Here is an 18,132-nt window from a genome sequence, read left to right as displayed (position 1 = left end):
AGATTTATGTATTCAACCCCCTGAGGCAATACATGTTATAAATCACTTCTGGCAGTGATCACACCGGTGTGTCTTTCTGGGTACGTCTCTAAGAGTGATTACACCGGTGTGTCTTTCTGGGTACGTCTCTAAGAGTGATTACACCGGTGAGTCTTTCTGGGTACGTCTCTAAGAGTGATTACACCGGTGAGTCTTTCTGGGTACGTCTCTAAGAGTGATTACACCGGTGTGTCTTTCTGGGTACGTCTCTAAGAGTGATTACACCGGTGTGTCTTTCTGGGTACGTCTCTAAGAGTGATTACACCGGTGTGTCTTTCTGGGTACGTCTCTAAGAGCTTTGGTTACCTGGATTGTACAATATTGGCACATTATTCTTTTTTAAATTCTTCAAGTTTGGTCAAGTTGGTTGTTGATCATTGCTAGACAGACATTTGTATGTCTTGCCATAGATTTCCGAGTCAATTTAAACTAAAACTGTAACATTGGCTTCCTTCTTTTCACTCTGTCAATTATGTTCGTATTGTGGAGTAACTACAATGTTGTTGATCCATCCTCAGTTTTCTCCTGTCACAGCTATTAAACTCTGTTTTAAAGTCACCATTGGCCTCATGGCGAAATCCCTGAGCGGTTTCCTTTCTCTCCGGCAACTGAGTTAGGAAGGACGCCTGTATCTTTGCAGTGACTGGGTATAAAGTGTAATTCACCAGGCTCAAAGGGATATTCAATGTCTCCATTTTTTTATGACCCCTTTTCCAATCGGTGCCCTTCTTTGCGATGCATTGAAAAACCTCCCTGGTTTTTGTGGTTGAATATGTGTTTGAAATTCACTGCTCGACTGAGGGACCTTACCAGTGGAGGACGGCTCATAATAATGGCTGAAACGGAGCCAATGGAATGGCATCAAACGCCTGGAAACCATGGAAACCATGTATTTGAGACCATTCCAGGTATTTCGCTCCATCCATTACCACAAGCCTGTGCCACCAACCTCCTGTGGACCTTACAGATAATTGAATGTGTGGGGTACAGAGATGAGGTATTCGTAAAAAAAATAACGAATCATGAAAAACATTATTTCACAGAGTGAGTCCATGCAACTTATTTAGGCTTGCCATAACAAAGGGGTTGAATACTTATAGACTCAAGACAGCTTTTCATTTTTAAGAAATTTGTAAACATTAAAAATAAAAATAAAACATAATTCCACTTTGACATAATGGGGTAATGTGTGTAAGCCAGAGACAAAACATTTCAATTTAATCTATTTTAAATTCAGGCTGAAACAACAAAATGTGGGAAAAGTCAAGTGATGTGAATACTTCCTGAAGGCAGTACATTTATATATCCTACTGGCTCTGACTGGGATGACCATAGGAGGACTGGGATGACCATGGGAGGACTGGGATGACCCTTGGAGGACTGGGATGACCATGGGAGGACTGGGATGACCATGGGAGGACTGGGATGACCATGGGAGGACTGGGATGACCATGGGATGACTGGGATGACCATGGGATGTCCATGGGAGGACTGGGATGACCATGGGAGGACTGGGATGACTGGGATGACCATGGGAGGACTGGGATGACCATGGGATGACTGGGATGACCATGGGAGGACTGGGATGACTGGGATGACCATGGGAGGACCAAGGGAGGACTGGGAGGACCAAGGGAGGACTGGGATGACCATGGGATGACCATGGGAGGACCATGGGAGGACCATGGGATGACCATGGGAGGACCATGGGAGCACTGGGATGACCATGGGAGGACTGGGATGGCTCTGGGAGGACTGTGTGTATATACCAAATGGCACCCTATTCTTTATAGTGCACTACTATAGTTGCCATGGTGCCCTAGTAGCAGCATAAGCAGAGAGCTCCTGTACATTTTGTAAATATTTGTATAGCATTTTTCCTTACAAACATTTATGAATTAACTATTGATTTAGCTTATTATTGTAGTCTGAATAGTTTGAATCCAGCACATTTTCAAGACTGAGGTTGGCGGTTAGTTTTTGGCTAGATAATGTTAGCTGGCTAGCATGCAATGTTTTGATTCAATTATGCCAACTGTCCGGAGGTTGAGGATGGAGAGAAGCCTGAATACAGAGGTGCACAGCCATGACTGTATGGAGGACTAATGCCCCATTCACATTAACCGTAAGCATTGGGCCTGATGTCATTCATTTGAATGGGGAGCGTCCACGACGGAGTGGAATCGCAACGCCCCCTTGAGGTTAATGGCTCCGCTGCGAGATAATCAAAGTATGCGGTGTCTATTTCCAAACTGCGTCTTCAGTTCCTCAAAGAACACGAAGTTACTAAACCACAGCCGATGGGTTTAGTTTTTATGATGGTAATGACGTTTGTTTTTAGGTGGAGTTCGCTAGCTACAGTATAGCGTATCTTTTAGCTAGCTAGCTGTGGTGGAAGCTAGCTTGATTTAACAAGTTGAGGAAAAATTTACTCAACAAAGCATGTTTTATTATCAACTGAAACAATATGTTTCCCCTGTCTTGAATGAAAAGGCCATATTTTACAATCTCCCGAAATCAATGCAATCCCTGATGAGACACTAGGCTCTCCATCTAGTCTTGCGTTGTGAAATCCTCCCTATTCACTCCATCCTGTAGCGGAACAATATTGAAATGAAGTACGGCGTAATGAAATACGTCACGATGTAAACAGGGCACAAATGGTAACTCCTGGATTACTATTGAAGCGTGTTGTGCTTTCTTGCGCCTCGTGACTGAAATAGCATCACCCAAGTGGCCGCTGTATTTTGGTGGCAGTAGCTAGCTAGCTAGTCCAACTAACTTAATTTGACTGAGTCCTACTACGAAGCCACAGACAACATGGATGGCAAGACACCATGATGACAATGTGCTGCCTTCTCTCCTCTTAACCACCACCTGCCTCCGCTGACCTCACTCAAGGCATGAACTTTCTCAACCTTCAATCTCTTGACCATCAATCTACTCATGATGATGATTGATGTTTTTTGTTGTTTCTCTACAGCACTAACATTTCTGTATGTAATTGAATACCTATTATTGTTGAATCAATTATTATTACTTTCAATCTATAGTTGCCGTGGCGCCCAATGGCAGCCTAGGCAGAGAGCTCATGTAAATTCTGTACATATTTAATCGGTTTTATGTAAATATATATATATATATTTTTTTTTTTACAAACGTTTAGTTTTTTTCAATAACTACATGAGTGCAGATCAAGTCTTGATATCATTAATTGGATTCCTTCCCATAAAAGCATTAAAATGCTAGCTAGCAGGTGTTTTATTCAGATTGAACCTACTGGTTTTGGGTTGTTTTCCCAACTAGCTCTCAGTCTCGCATCACAAGTAGACGTTTATCCATTCTTTCTGAAAAGTCCAATTCTGAAGCGTTTAAGGTTAACTTTAGCTCCGGATGGAAAGGGTAAAGATTTAGGGTAGGCTTAAAACTAATATATCAAAAAACAACTTTCTATCGCTGGATTCGACCTTGCAACCTTTTGAATCAAGTTTACGCCCATCCCCACCCTAGCAAAACGAAACCTACTTGAAGGTAACAGCGCTCACTGTTGCCCCTGGTGGTCAGTTTCCCTGTCATCTCTCGACGTCCTCAGACATAGATGGACGTCGAATACTGACTTGAATAAAGGGTGACATGGCTGGTTTTCCACCAACGGTGACCCAAGAGGAGTTACACTTTTGGGTTGTTTTCCACCAACAGTGACCCAAGAGGAGGACTGTAGGCTATGCACGCCGAGTTGTCAGTGGGACGGCTTGTGGACTGTCCTCTGAGGGAAGATCAAACTTCATCACAGAGCCCCAATACAGAGGAAGAAGATGCAGATTACAGGGATGCCTTGATGACATGGGACTCCCTACCTGCCCTTGGACATGCTGACCAGAGTTACCAACACCTCCTCTGACCAGTCACCAACACCTCCACCTCCTCTGACCAGAGTCGCCACCACCTCCTCTGACCAGAGTCGCCACCACCTCCTCTGACCAGAGTCGCCACCACCTCCTCTGACCAGAGTCGCCACCACCTCCTCTGACCAGAGTCGCCAACACTTCCTCTGACCAGTCACCACCACCACCACCTCCTCTGACCAGTCACCACCACCACCTCCTCTGACCAGTCACCACCACCACCACCTCCTCTGACCAGTCACCACCACCACCACCTCCTCTGACCAGTCACCACCACCACCACCTCCTCTGACCAGTCACCACCACCACCTCCTCTGACCAGTCACCACCACCACCTCCTCTGACCAGTCACCACCACCACCTCCTCTGACCAGTCACCACCACCACCTCCTCTGACCAGTCACCACCACCACCTCCTCTGACCAGTCACCACCACCACCTCCTCTGACCAGTCACCACCACCACCTCCTCTGACCAGTCACCACCACCACCTCCTCTGACCAGTCACCACCACCACCTCCTCTGACCAGTCACCACCACCACCTCCTCTGACCAGTCACCACCACCACCTCCTCTGACCAGTCACCACCACCACCTCCTCTGACCAGTCACCACCACCACCTCCTCTGACCAGTCACCACCACCACCTCCTCTGACCAGTCACCACCACCTCCTCTGACCAGTCACCACCACCTCCTCTGACCAGTCACCACCACCTCCTCTGACCAGTCACCTCTGACCAGTCACCACCACCACCACCTCTGACCAGTCACCACCACCACCTCCTCTGACCAGTCCCCACCACCACCCCCTGACCAGTCACCACCTCCTCTGACCAGTCACCACCACCACCTCCTCTGACCAGTCACCACCTCCTCTGACCAGTCACCACCTCCTCTGACCAGTCACCACCACCACCTCCTCTGACCAGTCACCACCTCCTCTGACCAGTCACCACCTCCTCTGACCAGTCACCACCACCACCTCCTCTGACCAGTCACCAACACCTCCTCTGACCATCTACTGTACAGCTATGAACTTCCAGATCCTCATGACCATATGCTGGAAGCTTCAAGAAGAACTCAGACTTGATCTAAGTTAAATAATAAAAAAATCTAATAAATAAAACACACTAATTTAGCTGATCTAATCAGACTGATCTAGCTAGTAGCAACTATTGTAACCTAGTTTTATTTTTCAATTACTTGTTGTATTTATTTAAAGGGGACCAAAATGGAAATACGTTTTCATGATTTTTTAAATGCATTATCCACGTGTGGTTGTTTTTAAATGATCAAATTTTCATCTATCCACATCAAAAGTAGTGCACTATATACAGACTAGGGTGCCATTGGGGAAGCATTCTGTGACTCCATCTGCTTCTCTGTTGTTAAAACTCTCAAAACGTTATTTACTGTGACAACAAAGTTACAATGGCAAATATATGGCGCCAAGTACATACTGCTGGTGCATCTTAACCTATAAAGGAACTGAAAGAGACAAAAGCATTGTAGTTTCGGCTTCAGTATTATCTCAAAGGGATTAAAGTACCCAGTCAGACATGGCCTGCTTCTCAAACTGCATCCTATTCCCTACATAGTGCACTACTTTTCACCAGAGCCCAGTTATCAACCCTATGGGTGCCTGGTCAAAAGTAGTGCACTATTTATATATATATAGGGAATACATTTGGGACACAAACCATGGTCATATCACGATAGTAATCATGTCGATATCAGTGGAGAGAGAGTGGAGTGACTGGCCCAGTATTTAGTGACTGGTAGTATGCATTCTGTTTAGTACTGGTCTGTGCAGATCTCTTGTTAAAAAAGACGAAATTCTCATCATTCTGGGGGGGGTTTATCTGGTTGACATCATCGAAAAAGTGGGTCTGAATTTAATGTTCTCATAGATGTATTCCAAATGGCACCATATTGCCGATGTTGTGCACTACTTTAGACCAGAGGCCTATGGGAAGTATAACCCTGAGGGCTCTGGTCAAAACTACTGCACTATATAGGGAGCTGTTTGGAATGCGTACAATATGGAACAATGACTAGATTTCCTTACATCCTCTCACTCGTTCTTCACCCTCTCTACAAAAAAAAACATTTTTTTTTTTTTACTCTTCTGTTTGTAAGACAGAGGCGGCTGCGCTCAGAGGTTCTGCTGCGTCTCTGAGACAGGCGCCGTCTGCATTTAGTGCATTTAGGCGGGGGTTAGTATTGCACATCTTGGGGTTGCTGCTAAAGGCACTTTCTGGTTGAATATTCACAGCCCTGCTTTCTCTCACCTCCATGACCTGACTTTTCAACTGCTCTACCCCACTCTCCTCCACTCCCTCCTCCACTCCCCCCTCCTCCAGTCCCTCTTCCTCCTCCCGCTCCTCCAGTCCCCCCTCCTCTCTCTCCTCCAGTCCGTTCTCGGTAGTGGACCCGTCGGAAGACAGCATAACGGGAGATTTCTCCTTCTCCTCAGTCTTCAACTTCTTCCTCTCCTTCACCTCACTGGCTATGGAGTAGGTAGGCTTACTCTGGTGGGGAGAGAGAAGGGAAGGAGGGAGAGAGAGAGAAGGGAGAGAGGGAGAGAGAGAGGGAGGGAGAGGGAGGGAGGGAGGGAGAGAGAGAGAGGGAGAGGAGGGAGAGAGGGAGAGGGAGGGAGAGAGGGAGAAGGGGAGGGAGAAGGGGAGGGAGAAGGGAGGGAGAGAGAGAGAGAGAAAGAGGGTGGGGGGGGAAGAAGAAACAAGGAATATTCATATCACTAAGTACAGATCAGCACTACATCAACGGCAGAACAGCATGAAACTGATTCTATTCCGGCATGTTACACAGAACCTCAAATAACTGAGGAAAAAGACAATTAATGAATTTATAACTGATGAGAAAGCCTTTCCTATCATGCAGAAACAGGGATGAAGCCAGACACTAGGCTGTTCTACTGGGGGAGAGAGAGAAACAAAGACCAGGCTCAGAGTCAATCACAACCATAATGAGGGGATTGTGTCTGTATAAAGACCTGCTGGGCGGGAGAGGATGGGGACGACGGGTGGAGGAGAGGAGAGGGTGACTGGGTGGAGGAGAGGATGGGACGACGGGTGGAGAGGGTGACTGGGTGGAGGAGAGGAGAGGGTGACTGGGTGGAGGAGAGGAGAGGGTGACTGGGTGGAGGAGAGGAGAGGGTGACTGGGTGGAGGAGAGGAGAGGGTGACTGGGTGGAGGAGAGGAGAGGGTGACTGTGTGCCTGAGCTGTTTTATTTAAACTTTATTTAACCAGGTTACAGCCATTGAGGTTTAAAAACTATTTTGTGAGGGTGACCTGGCAAGAAGGCAAAACAAGGAAATAGCAATGTGTCCATAAAACAGAAAAATACAGAATAGACACAAAACACAAAAGTGTCACAAGTTAAAGATACAATTGAAGATTAGAAACTACAGTAGTTAGTAACAAAGTGTTGTCGATCAGAGTCTTAAAAACAGAAAAAGGACACTAAACTCCTTTAACTTTACAATCTTCTGAAGCATGTTCCAAGGATGACGGGGCATTATGGGAAAAATATTGTTTCCCCATTTCAGTTCTAGCCTCAGAAACAGACAAGGACAGAAGAGACTGTGAACGAAGACCGTATTGAGTGACTGATCTGGTCAGTAAGGAACAGAGACACAAAGGGAGTTGTACCATCACAGCTTTAGCCTCCTAGTGGACAGAAAGGTCCATTACACCATAACATACAGATCACAGTGATGGGTCAGTGATCTAGCGTTGGTAATACATCTTAAAGCACCATGATAAACTGTGTCCAGAGTTTAAGGTCCTTGCTGAGGCATATCGACACTATCACCATAATCCAGCACTGATAGAAAAGTGCTTTGAACAAGATCCTTTCTAACATTGAAAAGCAAGATTTGTTCCTGAAATAGAAACACAATTTCAACTTCAGTTTCTTGGTCAAGGTATCAATGTTCTGTTTAAAATTCAACTTTTAATCCCAAGAGACTTATAGGAGGTGACCCTATAATTATAATCAATTGTCTGGCCTGTTACAGTTCACATCTGCACGTGACTCCATCTGTTAACTTTCAGTGAAGAGAAAATGAAAGGAAAACAACGTTTCTGGTTAAGCACAAAGTTTCAATTGGAAAAGCTGCCTTTGATTAACATCAAATGCCAAAAGTAAGTCCTGAAAAGCCTCAATATTAGATGCGCTACAATAAATAATTGTCATCGGCATACAGATGGAGATTTGCAGAGTCAACAGTCTTCCCTTTATCATTTATATACGGTGTAAAAAGGATCGGACCTAGAATGGAGCCCTGGGGAACTCCTTTTGTAAGCCTTGTAAACTCCTGAGCTACACACTGTGTTCTGTCAGAAAGGTAGTTCTGGAACCAATCCAACCCATCAACACTTAAACCAACCTTTTTTAGTCTATACAACAGCAGGGCGTGGTCAACAGTGTTGAAGGACAACAGCAGGGCGTGGTCAACAGTGTTGAAGGCCAACAGCAGGGCGTAGTCAACAGTGTTGAAGGCCAACAGCAGGGCATGGTCAACAGTGTTGAAGGCCAACAGCAGGACATGGTCAACAGTGTTGAAGACCAACAGCAGGACATGGTCAACAGTGTTGAAGGCCAACAGCAGGACATGGTCAACAGTGTTGAAGACCAACAGCAGGGCATGGTCAACAGTGTTGAAGGCCAACAGCAGGGCATGGTCAACAGTGTTGAAGGCCAACAGCAGGACATGGTCAACAGTGTTGAAGGCCAACAGCAGGACATGGTCAACAGTGTTGAAGGCCAACAGCAGGACATGGTCAACAGTGTTGAAGACCAACAGCAGGACATGGTCAACAGTGTTGAAGACCAACAGCAGGACATGGTCAACAGTGTTGAAGGCCAACAGCAGGACATGGTCAACAGCGTCGAAGGCCAACAGCAGGGCATGGTCAACAGTGTTGAAGGCCAACAGCAGGGCATGGTCAACAGTGTTGAAGGCCAACAGCAGGGCATGGTCAACAGCGTCCAAGGCCCACAACAGGGCATGGTCAACAGTGTTGAAGGCCAACAGCAGGGCATGGTCAACAGTGTTGAAGACCAACAGCAGGGCATGGTCAACAGTGTTGAAGGCCAACAGCAGGGCATGGTCAACAGTGTTGAAGACCAACAGCAGGGCATGGTCAACAGTGTTGAAGGCCAACAGCAGGGCATGGTCAACAGTGTTGAAGACCAACAGCAGGGCATGGTCAACAGTGTTGAAGGCCAACAGCAGGACATGGTCAACAGTGTTGAAGACCAACAGCAGGACATGGTCAACAGTGTTGAAGGCCAACAGCAGGACATGGTCAACAGTGTTGAAGGCCAACAGCAGGACGTGATCAACAGTTTCGAAAGCCTTCGATAAGTCAATAAAAAGTTAGTGATTTATTTTTTTTGACCTACAACCTTACTTACAGCAGAAATTGTACCATGCTTGGCTTTAAAACCCGACAGGAATTGAGATAAACAGAGTTAATGCTTTGGTGTAATGACACATCATACAGAACACAGTAATGACATCACACAGAACACAGTAATGACATATCACACAGTACACTGTAATGACATATCACACAGTACACTGTAATGACATATCACACAGTACACTGTAATGACATATCACACAGTACACAGTAATGACATATCACACTAATGACATATCACACAGTACACTGTAATGACATATCACACAGTACACTGTAATGACATATCACACAGTACACAGTAATGACATATCACACAGTACACTAATGACATATCACACAGGACACACTAATGACATATCACTGAGTACACAGTAATGACATAGCACACTAATGACATATCACACAGAACACAGTAATGACATATCACACAGAACACAGTAATGACATATCACACAGTACACTGTAATGACATATCACACAGGACACAGTAATGACATATCACTGAGTACACAGTAATGACATATCACACTGTAATGACATATCACACAGTACACTGTAATGACATATCACACTGTAATGACATATCACACAGTACACTGTAATGACATATCACACAGAACACAGTAATGACATATCACACAGAACACAGTAATGACATATCACACAGTACACTGTAATGACATATCACACAGGACACAGTAATGACATATCACTGAGTACACAGTAATGACATCACACTAATGACATATCACACAGGACACTAAGGACATATCACACAGGACACTAATGACATATCACACAGGACACATCGCATCATTAGCTTATTGGTATGGATGTATCCAACTAAATGTCACTAGAAAACAGATGAAACAAATGAAGCTACTGATGTTATTCTGTCTGTACTGCTTGACGTGACTAAGTTAGCTGTAGTTGGCTAGCTAGCAAGGGATGAGAACGTTACCAGCCAGTCTGGCAATGGAACATCTGGAACAAACGACTGAACGACTGGGTCGGGTCCATAGATACAGAACAAAAAGACTGAACGACTGGGTCGCGTCCATAGACACAGAACAACAAGACTGAACGACTGGGTCGCGTCCATAGATACAGAACAAAAAGACTGGGTCGGGTCCATAGAAACAGAACAAAAGACTGAACGACTGGGTGCGTCCATAGATACAGAACAAAAGACTGAACGACTGGGTCGCGTCCATAGATACAGAACAACAAGACTGGGTCGAGTCCATAGATACAGAACAAAAAGACTGAACGACTGGGTCGAGTCCATAGACACAGAACAAAAAGACTGGGTCGAGTCCATAGATACAGAACAAAAAGACTGAACGACTGGGTCGAGTCCATAGACACAGAACAAAAAGACTGGGTCGAGTCCATAGATACAGAACAAAAAGACTGGGTCGAGTCCATAGATACAGAACAAAAAAGACTGGGTCGCGTCCATAGATACAGAACAAAAAGACTGGGTCGAGTCCATAGACACAGAACAAAAAGACTGGGTCGCGTCCATTGATACAGAACAAAAAGACTGAACGACTGGGTCGAGTCCATAGATACAGAACAAAAAGACTGGGTCGAGTCCATAGATACAGAACAAAAAGACTGGGTCGAGTCCATAGATACAGAACAAAAAGACAATGACTGCGTCGCGTCTCTGGCAACCGAACCGATAGAACAAACGACCAGCCGGCTCGGGTAGCAACCCTAGCTTTGTTCCGGGACTGTCCTGTCTTGTGGAAGGAGGAAATAGTAGAAATAACTTCATCAAAATAACGTTTTGAATTAAAATACGTCAATCATTATTAGAATATGTTGGTATCCCGTGGTATAACAGTGACAACGCCCTTGAAGACAGTGTTTGGTGGATACATCGGCACGTTCGTGTGTGGTTGAGGAGTGGAACCCGGTGTGGTTGGGGAGTGGAACCCGGTGTGGTTGGGGAGTGGAACCCGGTGTGATTCCGGAGTGGAACCCGGTGTGGTTGTCTGCTGCAACAGCCCTTCCGTGACAAGGACTGATGAGATGTGCCGCTGTTCAGTCATTTGCCAGTTTGTGGCCCGCCTGTTAGCTTGCATGATTCTTGTCATTCTTCCTCGGCCTCTCTCATCAATGAGCTGTCTCACCGCTGTCTCACCTGGTAGGTTCCCTGTCTCACCTGCTATGGCCCCTGTCCCAACTGCTATTTCCCCTGTCCCACCTGCTATGTCCCCTGTCCCACCTGCTATGTCCCCTGTCCCACCTGCTATTTCCCCTGTCTCACCTGGTATGTCCCGTGTCCCACCTGGTATGTTCCCTGGCTCTTGAAGCCTCTGAGGGGGAATTTGGCTCCTCGACCGAAGGTCCTGATGACAGGAGTGGAGATCACACCACGCAGACGTCTGGGGAGCACACAACCAGTTGAGAAAAATGTGACACCTTTAAAGTAAAAGACAGTATTTATCCAACGATTTAGCCATGGACAGCCCCTTACCCTGCCCCCACAGACAGAAAAGGATTTGTGTTTATTATGGATCCCCATTAGTTCCTGCCAAGGCAGCAGCTACTCTTCCTGGGGTTTATTATGGATCCCCATTAGTTCCTGTCAAGGCAGCAGCTACTCTTTCTGGGGTTATTATGGATCCCCATTAGTTCCTGTCAAGGCAGCAGCTACTCTTCCTGGGGTTATTATGGATCCCCATTAGTTCCTGCCAAGCAGCTGCTACTCTTCCTGGGGTTTATTATGGATCCCCATTAGTTCCTGCCAAAAGCAGCAGCTACTCTTCCTGGGGTTTATTATGGATCCCCATTAGTTCCTGCCAAGGCAGCAGCTACTCTTCCTGGGGTTTATTATGGATCCCCATTAGTTCCTGTCAAGGCAGCAGCTACTCTTCCTGGGGTTATTATGGATCCCCATTAGTTCCTGCCAATGCAGCAGCTACTCTTCCTGGGGTTTATTATGGATCCCCATTAGTTCCTGCCAAGGCAGCAGCTACTCTTCCTGGGGTTTATTATGGATCCCCATTAGTTCCTGTCAAGGCAGCAGCTACTCTTTCTGGGGTTATTATGGATCCCCATTAGTTCCTGTCAAGGCAGCAGCTACTCTTCCTGGGGTTATTATGGATCCCCATTAGTTCCTGCCAAGGCAGCAGCTACTCTTCCTGGGGTTTATTATGGATCCCCATTAGTTCCTGCCAAGGCAGCAGCTACTCTTCCTGGGGTTTATTATGGATCCCCATTAGTAAAAGCAGCTGCTACTCTTCCTGGGGTTTATTATGGATCCCCATTAGTTCCTGTCAAGGCAGCAGCTACTCTTCCTGGGGTTTATTATGGATCCCCATTAGTTCCTGCCAAGGCAGCAGCTACTCTTCCTGGGGTTTATTATGGATCCCCATTAGTTCCTGCCAAGCAGCTGCTACTCTTCCTGGGGTTTATTATGGATCCCCATTAGTTCCTGCCAAGCAGCTGCTACTCTTCCTGGGGTTTATTATGGATCCCCATTAGTTCCTGCCAAAAGCAGCAGCTACTCTTCCTGGGGTTTATTATGGATCCCCACTAGGTCCTGCCAAGGCAGCAGCTACTCTTCCTGGGGTTTATTATGGATCCCCATTAGTTCCTGCCAAGGCAGCAGCTACTCTTCCTGGGGTTTATTATGGATCCCCATTAGTTCCTGCCAAGCAGCTGCTACTCTTCCTGGAGTTCGAACACATTAAGACCTTTATATTAGATGTAAAACAAAAAATAAAACACCACATAATGTACAATACCTCCATACAACAATTATACAATGTAGTGTGTCTGTTGCACTGATTTTAAATGCCGGGAAACTCAGTTTAACCTCATTTCTACCAGCATGTTAAATCTGCAACAAGAGGGGGGGGGGAAGCAACTCCCGACCAGCTTTACTCCACACACAGAAACGCTTACAAAGCTCTCCCTCGCCTTCCATTTGGCAAATCTGACCATAACAAAAATACGTTTTGCTTCCCTCCAGGCCTGAGGGAGACACTTTCTAGTCGGCATAAATTGAAGACATGACAATATCGTCAAAGGCAAAGGGTGGCTACTTTGAGGAACCTCAAATATAAAATACATTTTGATTTGTTTAACACTTCTTGTTGGTTACTACATGATTCCATATGGGTTACTTTATCGTTTTGATGCCTTCACTATTATTCGACAATGTAGAAAATAGTCCAAATAAAGAAAAACCCTTGAATGAGTAGGTGTGTCCAAACTTTTGACTGGAAGTGTGTACTTGGATGTGTAGTGTCAGTGTTTGTTGCTGGCATGTTTAAGTTTGATAATCTTGCCAATGAAAAAAAATATTAAAGTAGTTGGCAATATCAGTGTTTTTTTTTGATGAATGAGCCATCTGATTCAATGAATGAGGGAGCTGAGTTTGCCTTTTTGCCCAAAATTTCATTTGAGGTGCTCTAAAGCTTTTTAATATCATTCTTTATGTAATTTATCTTTGTTTCATAGTGTAGTTTCTTCTTTTTAATTCAGTTTAGTCACATGATTTCTCAACTTGCAGTACGTTTGCCAATCGGTTGTGCAGACAGACTTTTTCGCCGTTCCTTTGGCCTCATCCATCTCAACCACACAATGTTTAAATTCCTCATCAATCCACAGGGATTTAACTGGTTTTAGAGTCATTTTCTTAATGGGTTCATGTTTATTACTAACTGGAATAAGACATTTCATTAATGTGTCCAGTGCAGCGTCTGGTTGCTCCTCATTACACACCACAGACCAGCAGCGTCTGGTTGCTCCTCATTACACACCACAGACCAGCAGCGTCTGGTTGCTCCTCATTACACACCACGGACCAACAACTATTCTTTACATCATCAACATAAGAATCACTACAAAACCTATTGTACGACCTCTTACCCTCTGTTTGGTCCCCCGACAGAGACCACCTGGATGGGGAAGCCTCCTCTGCCTCGGCCCCGTCTGATGCCAGCCCACTGGCCCACAACCGTGCCTGCTATCTCCAGCTTCCCGCCCTGGGTGGACATGCTTGGCAGACCTGCAGACCACGGACCAACAGTAGGGACACACACACACACGGAGGTTGTGAAATAAAACTTCTAAGAAAGTTAAGAGCAACCTAACCCGAGTATAATACTGATCCGTCTTCATGGTAAAGAAAACCTGTACTTATACTGAACACAAATATAAACATGCAAAAATATCAAAGATTTTACTGAGTTACAGTTCATATAAGGAAATCAGTCAATTTATATACATCTATGGATTTCAGGGGTGCAGCCCACTTGGGAGCAAGGTCAAGCCAATCAGAATGAGTTTTTCCCTCACAGAAGGGCTTTATGACAGACAGAAATACTCCTCAGTAATGATCATGCTGTTTAATCAGCTTCTTGATATGCCACACCTGTCAGGTGGATGGATTATCTTGGCGAAGGACAAATGCTCACTAACAGGGATGTTGACACATTTGTTCACAACATTTGGAGTGGAACCCGGTGTGGTTGAGGAGTGGAACCCGGTGTGGTTGAGGAGTGGAACCCGGTGTGGTTGAGGAGTGGAACCCGGTGTGGTTGAGGAGTGGAACCCGGTGTGTTGTTCACAACATTTGATAGAAATACGTTTTTTCAAGAGTATGGACCGTTTCTGGGATCTTTTATTTCAGCTGAAACATGAAACCAACACTTTATATGTTGCGTTCATATTTTTTTCAGTATAATTTATAAATAGTATTTATATACTATCTACTACATCAAAACAAACACTGGCCAGGACGACCATAACACTGGCCAGGTCGACCATAACATTAAAGACTGGCCAGGTCGACCACAACACTAAACACTGGCCAGGACGACCACAACACTAAACACTGGCCAGGACGACCACAACACTAAACACTGGCCAGGACGACCACAACACTAAACACTGGCCAGGTCGACCATAACACTGGCCAGGTCGACCATAACACTGGCCAGGTCGACCATAACACTGGCCAGGTCGACCATAACACTGGCCAGGTCGACCATAACACTGGCCAGGTCGACCATAACACTGGCCAGGTCGACCATAACACTGGCCAGGACGACCATAACACTGGCCAGGTCGACCATAACATAAACACTGGCCACACCATAAACACTGGCCATAACACTGGCCGACCATAACACTGGCCAGGACGACCATAACACTGGCCAGGACGACCATAACACTGGCCAGGACGACCATAACACTGGCCAGGGCCGACCATAACACTGGGCCACTGGCCACGACCATAACACTGGCCAGGACGACCATAACACTGGCCAGGACGACCATAACATAAACACTGGCTGGCCAGGACGACCATAACATAAACACTGGCCAGGTCGACCATAACACTAAACACTGGCCAGGTCGACCATAACACTGGCTAGGACGACCATAACGCTAAACACTGGCCAGGTCGACCATAACACTAAACACTGGCCAGGTCGACCATAACACTGGCTAGGACGACCATAACGCTAAACACTGGCCAGGTCGACCATAACACTAAACACTGGCCAGGTCGACCATAACACTGGCTAGGACGACCACAACATTAAACACTGGCCAGGTCGACCACAACACTGGCTAGGACGACCACAACATTAAACACTGGCCAGGTCGACCACAACACTGGCCAGGTCGACCACAACACTGGCCAGGTCGACCACAACACTGGCCAGGTCGACCACAACACTGGCCAGGTCGACCACAACACTGGCCAGGTCGACCACAACACTGGCCAGGTCGACCACAACACTGGCCAGGTCGACCACAACACTGGCCAGGTCGACCACAACACTGGCCAGGTCGACCACAACACTGGCCAGGTCGACCACAACACTAGCCAGGTCGACCACAACACTCTCCCCACGGTGCAGAGCCCTACATACTGGTCTCTGTACAGTCGTGGCCAAAAGTTTTGAGGAACAGTTTGGTGACGAACAATGCCTTTTCCAGCATGATGGAGCACCTTACCATAAGGCAAAAGTGATATCTAAGTGGCTCGGGGAACAAAACATCAATATTTGGGGTCCATGGCCAGGAAACTCCCCAGACCTTAATCCCATTGAGAACTTGTGGTCAATCCTCAAGAGACGGGTGGACAAACATAAACCCTCAAATTCTGATAAACTCCAAGCATTGATTATGCAAGAATGGGCTGCCATCAGTGTGGCCCAGAAGTTAATTGACAGCATGCCCGGGCAGATTGCAGAGGTCTTGAAAAAGAAGGGTCAACACTGCAAATATTGACTCTTTGCATCAACTTCATGTAATTGTCAATAAAAGCCTTTGACACTTATGAAATGCTTATTCTATAGTAACATCTGACAAAAATATCTAAAGACACTGAAGCAGCAGACTTTGTGGAAATTAATATGTGTGTCATTCTCAAAACATTTGGCCACGACTGTACACTACAATCTGTGAAAGTAGTATCAATGATTGGTCTCTTACGAGGCATGCCCATGCTCCTGCTCCTGCCCTGCAGTGGCATCATGTGGGGTGGGGGGTAGAAGGCCCCCTGGGGGTAGAAAGGCATGGCGTGGGGGTGGGGGGAGGAGGTGGCGAGAAGTTAAGCCCCTCCAGGATGCTCTGACGCATTTTCTTCACCTTGTTCACCTGATCCACCTGGGGACAGACAGAGGACACCGAGAGAGAGGGGGACAGACAGAGAGGGGTGACACAGAGAGAGAGAGAGGGGTGACACAGAGAGAGAGAAAGGGGTGACACAGAGAGAGAGAGAGAGAGAGAGGGGGACACAGAGAGAGAGAGGGGGACACAGAGAGAGAGAGAGGGGGACACAGAGAGAGAGAGAGGGGGACACAGAGAGAGAGAGGGGGACAGAGAGAGAGAGGGGGACACAGAGAGAGAGAGGGGGACACAGAGAGAGAGAGAGAGAGGGGGACACAGAGAGAGAGAGAGGGGGACACAGAGAGAGAGAGAGGGGGACACAGAGAGAGAGAGAGGGGGACACAGAGAGAGAGAGAGGGGGACACAGAGAGAGAGAGAGAGAGGGGGACACAGAGAGAGAGAGGGGGACACAGAGAGAGAGAGGGGGACACAGAGAGAGAGAGAGGGGGGACACAGAGAGAGAGAGAGGGGGACACAGAGAGAGAGAGGGGGACACAGAGAGAGAGAGGGGGACACAGAGAGAGAGGGGGGAGAGAGAGAGAGGGGGACACAGAGAGAGAGAGGGGGAGGGGGACACAGAGAGAGAGAGAGGGGGACACAGAGAGAGAGGGGGACACAGAGAGAGAGAGAGAGAGAGGGGGACACAGAGAGAGAGGGGGACACAGAGAGAGAGAGAGGGGGACACAGAGAGAGAGAGGGGGACAGAGAGAGAGGGGGAGAGAGAGAGAGAGGGGGGGAGAGAGAGAGAGAGGGGACACAGAGAGAGAGAGAGGGGGAGAGAGAGAGAGAGAGGGGGGGACAGAGAGAGAGAGAGAGGGGGGACACAGAGAGAGAGAGAGGGGGACACAGAGAGAGAGAGAGAGGGGGAGAGAGAGGGGGACACAGAGAGAGAGGGGGGACACAGAGAGAGAGAGGGGGACACAGAGAGAGAGGGGGACACAGAGAGAGAGAGGGGGACACAGAGAGAGAGAGGGGGACACAGAGAGAGAGGGGGACACAGAGAGAGAGAGGGGGACACAGAGAGAGAGGGGGACACAGAGAGAGAGAGAGGGGGGGACACAGAGAGAGAGAGGGGGACACAGAG

At 46.9% G+C, this 18,132-nt stretch overlaps 1 protein-coding gene and 1 long non-coding RNA gene across 2 annotated transcripts in view; both read right to left on the bottom strand.

The window, feature by feature from the left end:
- Positions 1-3,249: 3,249 nt before the first annotated feature.
- Positions 3,250-4,218, bottom strand: LOC121846823. Its single transcript, XR_006083825.1, has 2 exons — positions 4,011-4,218; positions 3,250-3,960 (listed from the first exon to the last, which is right to left on the bottom strand). It is a non-coding gene; the product is annotated as an uncharacterized LOC121846823 (long non-coding RNA).
- Positions 4,219-4,860: 642 nt separating this feature from the next.
- The window catches only part of LOC112237078 (constitutive coactivator of PPAR-gamma-like protein 1 homolog), a 68,659-nt gene continuing 55,387 nt past the window's right edge, over positions 4,861-18,132 (bottom strand). Inside the window, 5 exon segments of the mRNA XM_042324973.1 lie at positions 4,861-6,477; positions 11,680-11,797; positions 14,292-14,448; positions 16,872-16,973; positions 16,976-17,045. Coding sequence (XP_042180907.1) covers positions 6,067-6,477; positions 11,680-11,797; positions 14,292-14,448; positions 16,872-16,973; positions 16,976-17,045 — 858 coding nt within the window. The 3' untranslated portion in view covers positions 4,861-6,066.

The sequence above is a fragment of the Oncorhynchus tshawytscha genome, linkage group LG07, assembly GCF_018296145.1.
Source record: "Oncorhynchus tshawytscha isolate Ot180627B linkage group LG07, Otsh_v2.0, whole genome shotgun sequence".
NCBI classification, from domain to species: Eukaryota; Metazoa; Chordata; class Actinopteri; order Salmoniformes; family Salmonidae; genus Oncorhynchus; species Oncorhynchus tshawytscha.
The sequence above is the reverse complement of the archived record's forward strand: the minus strand, read 5'-3'. Positions and strand labels throughout refer to the sequence as shown.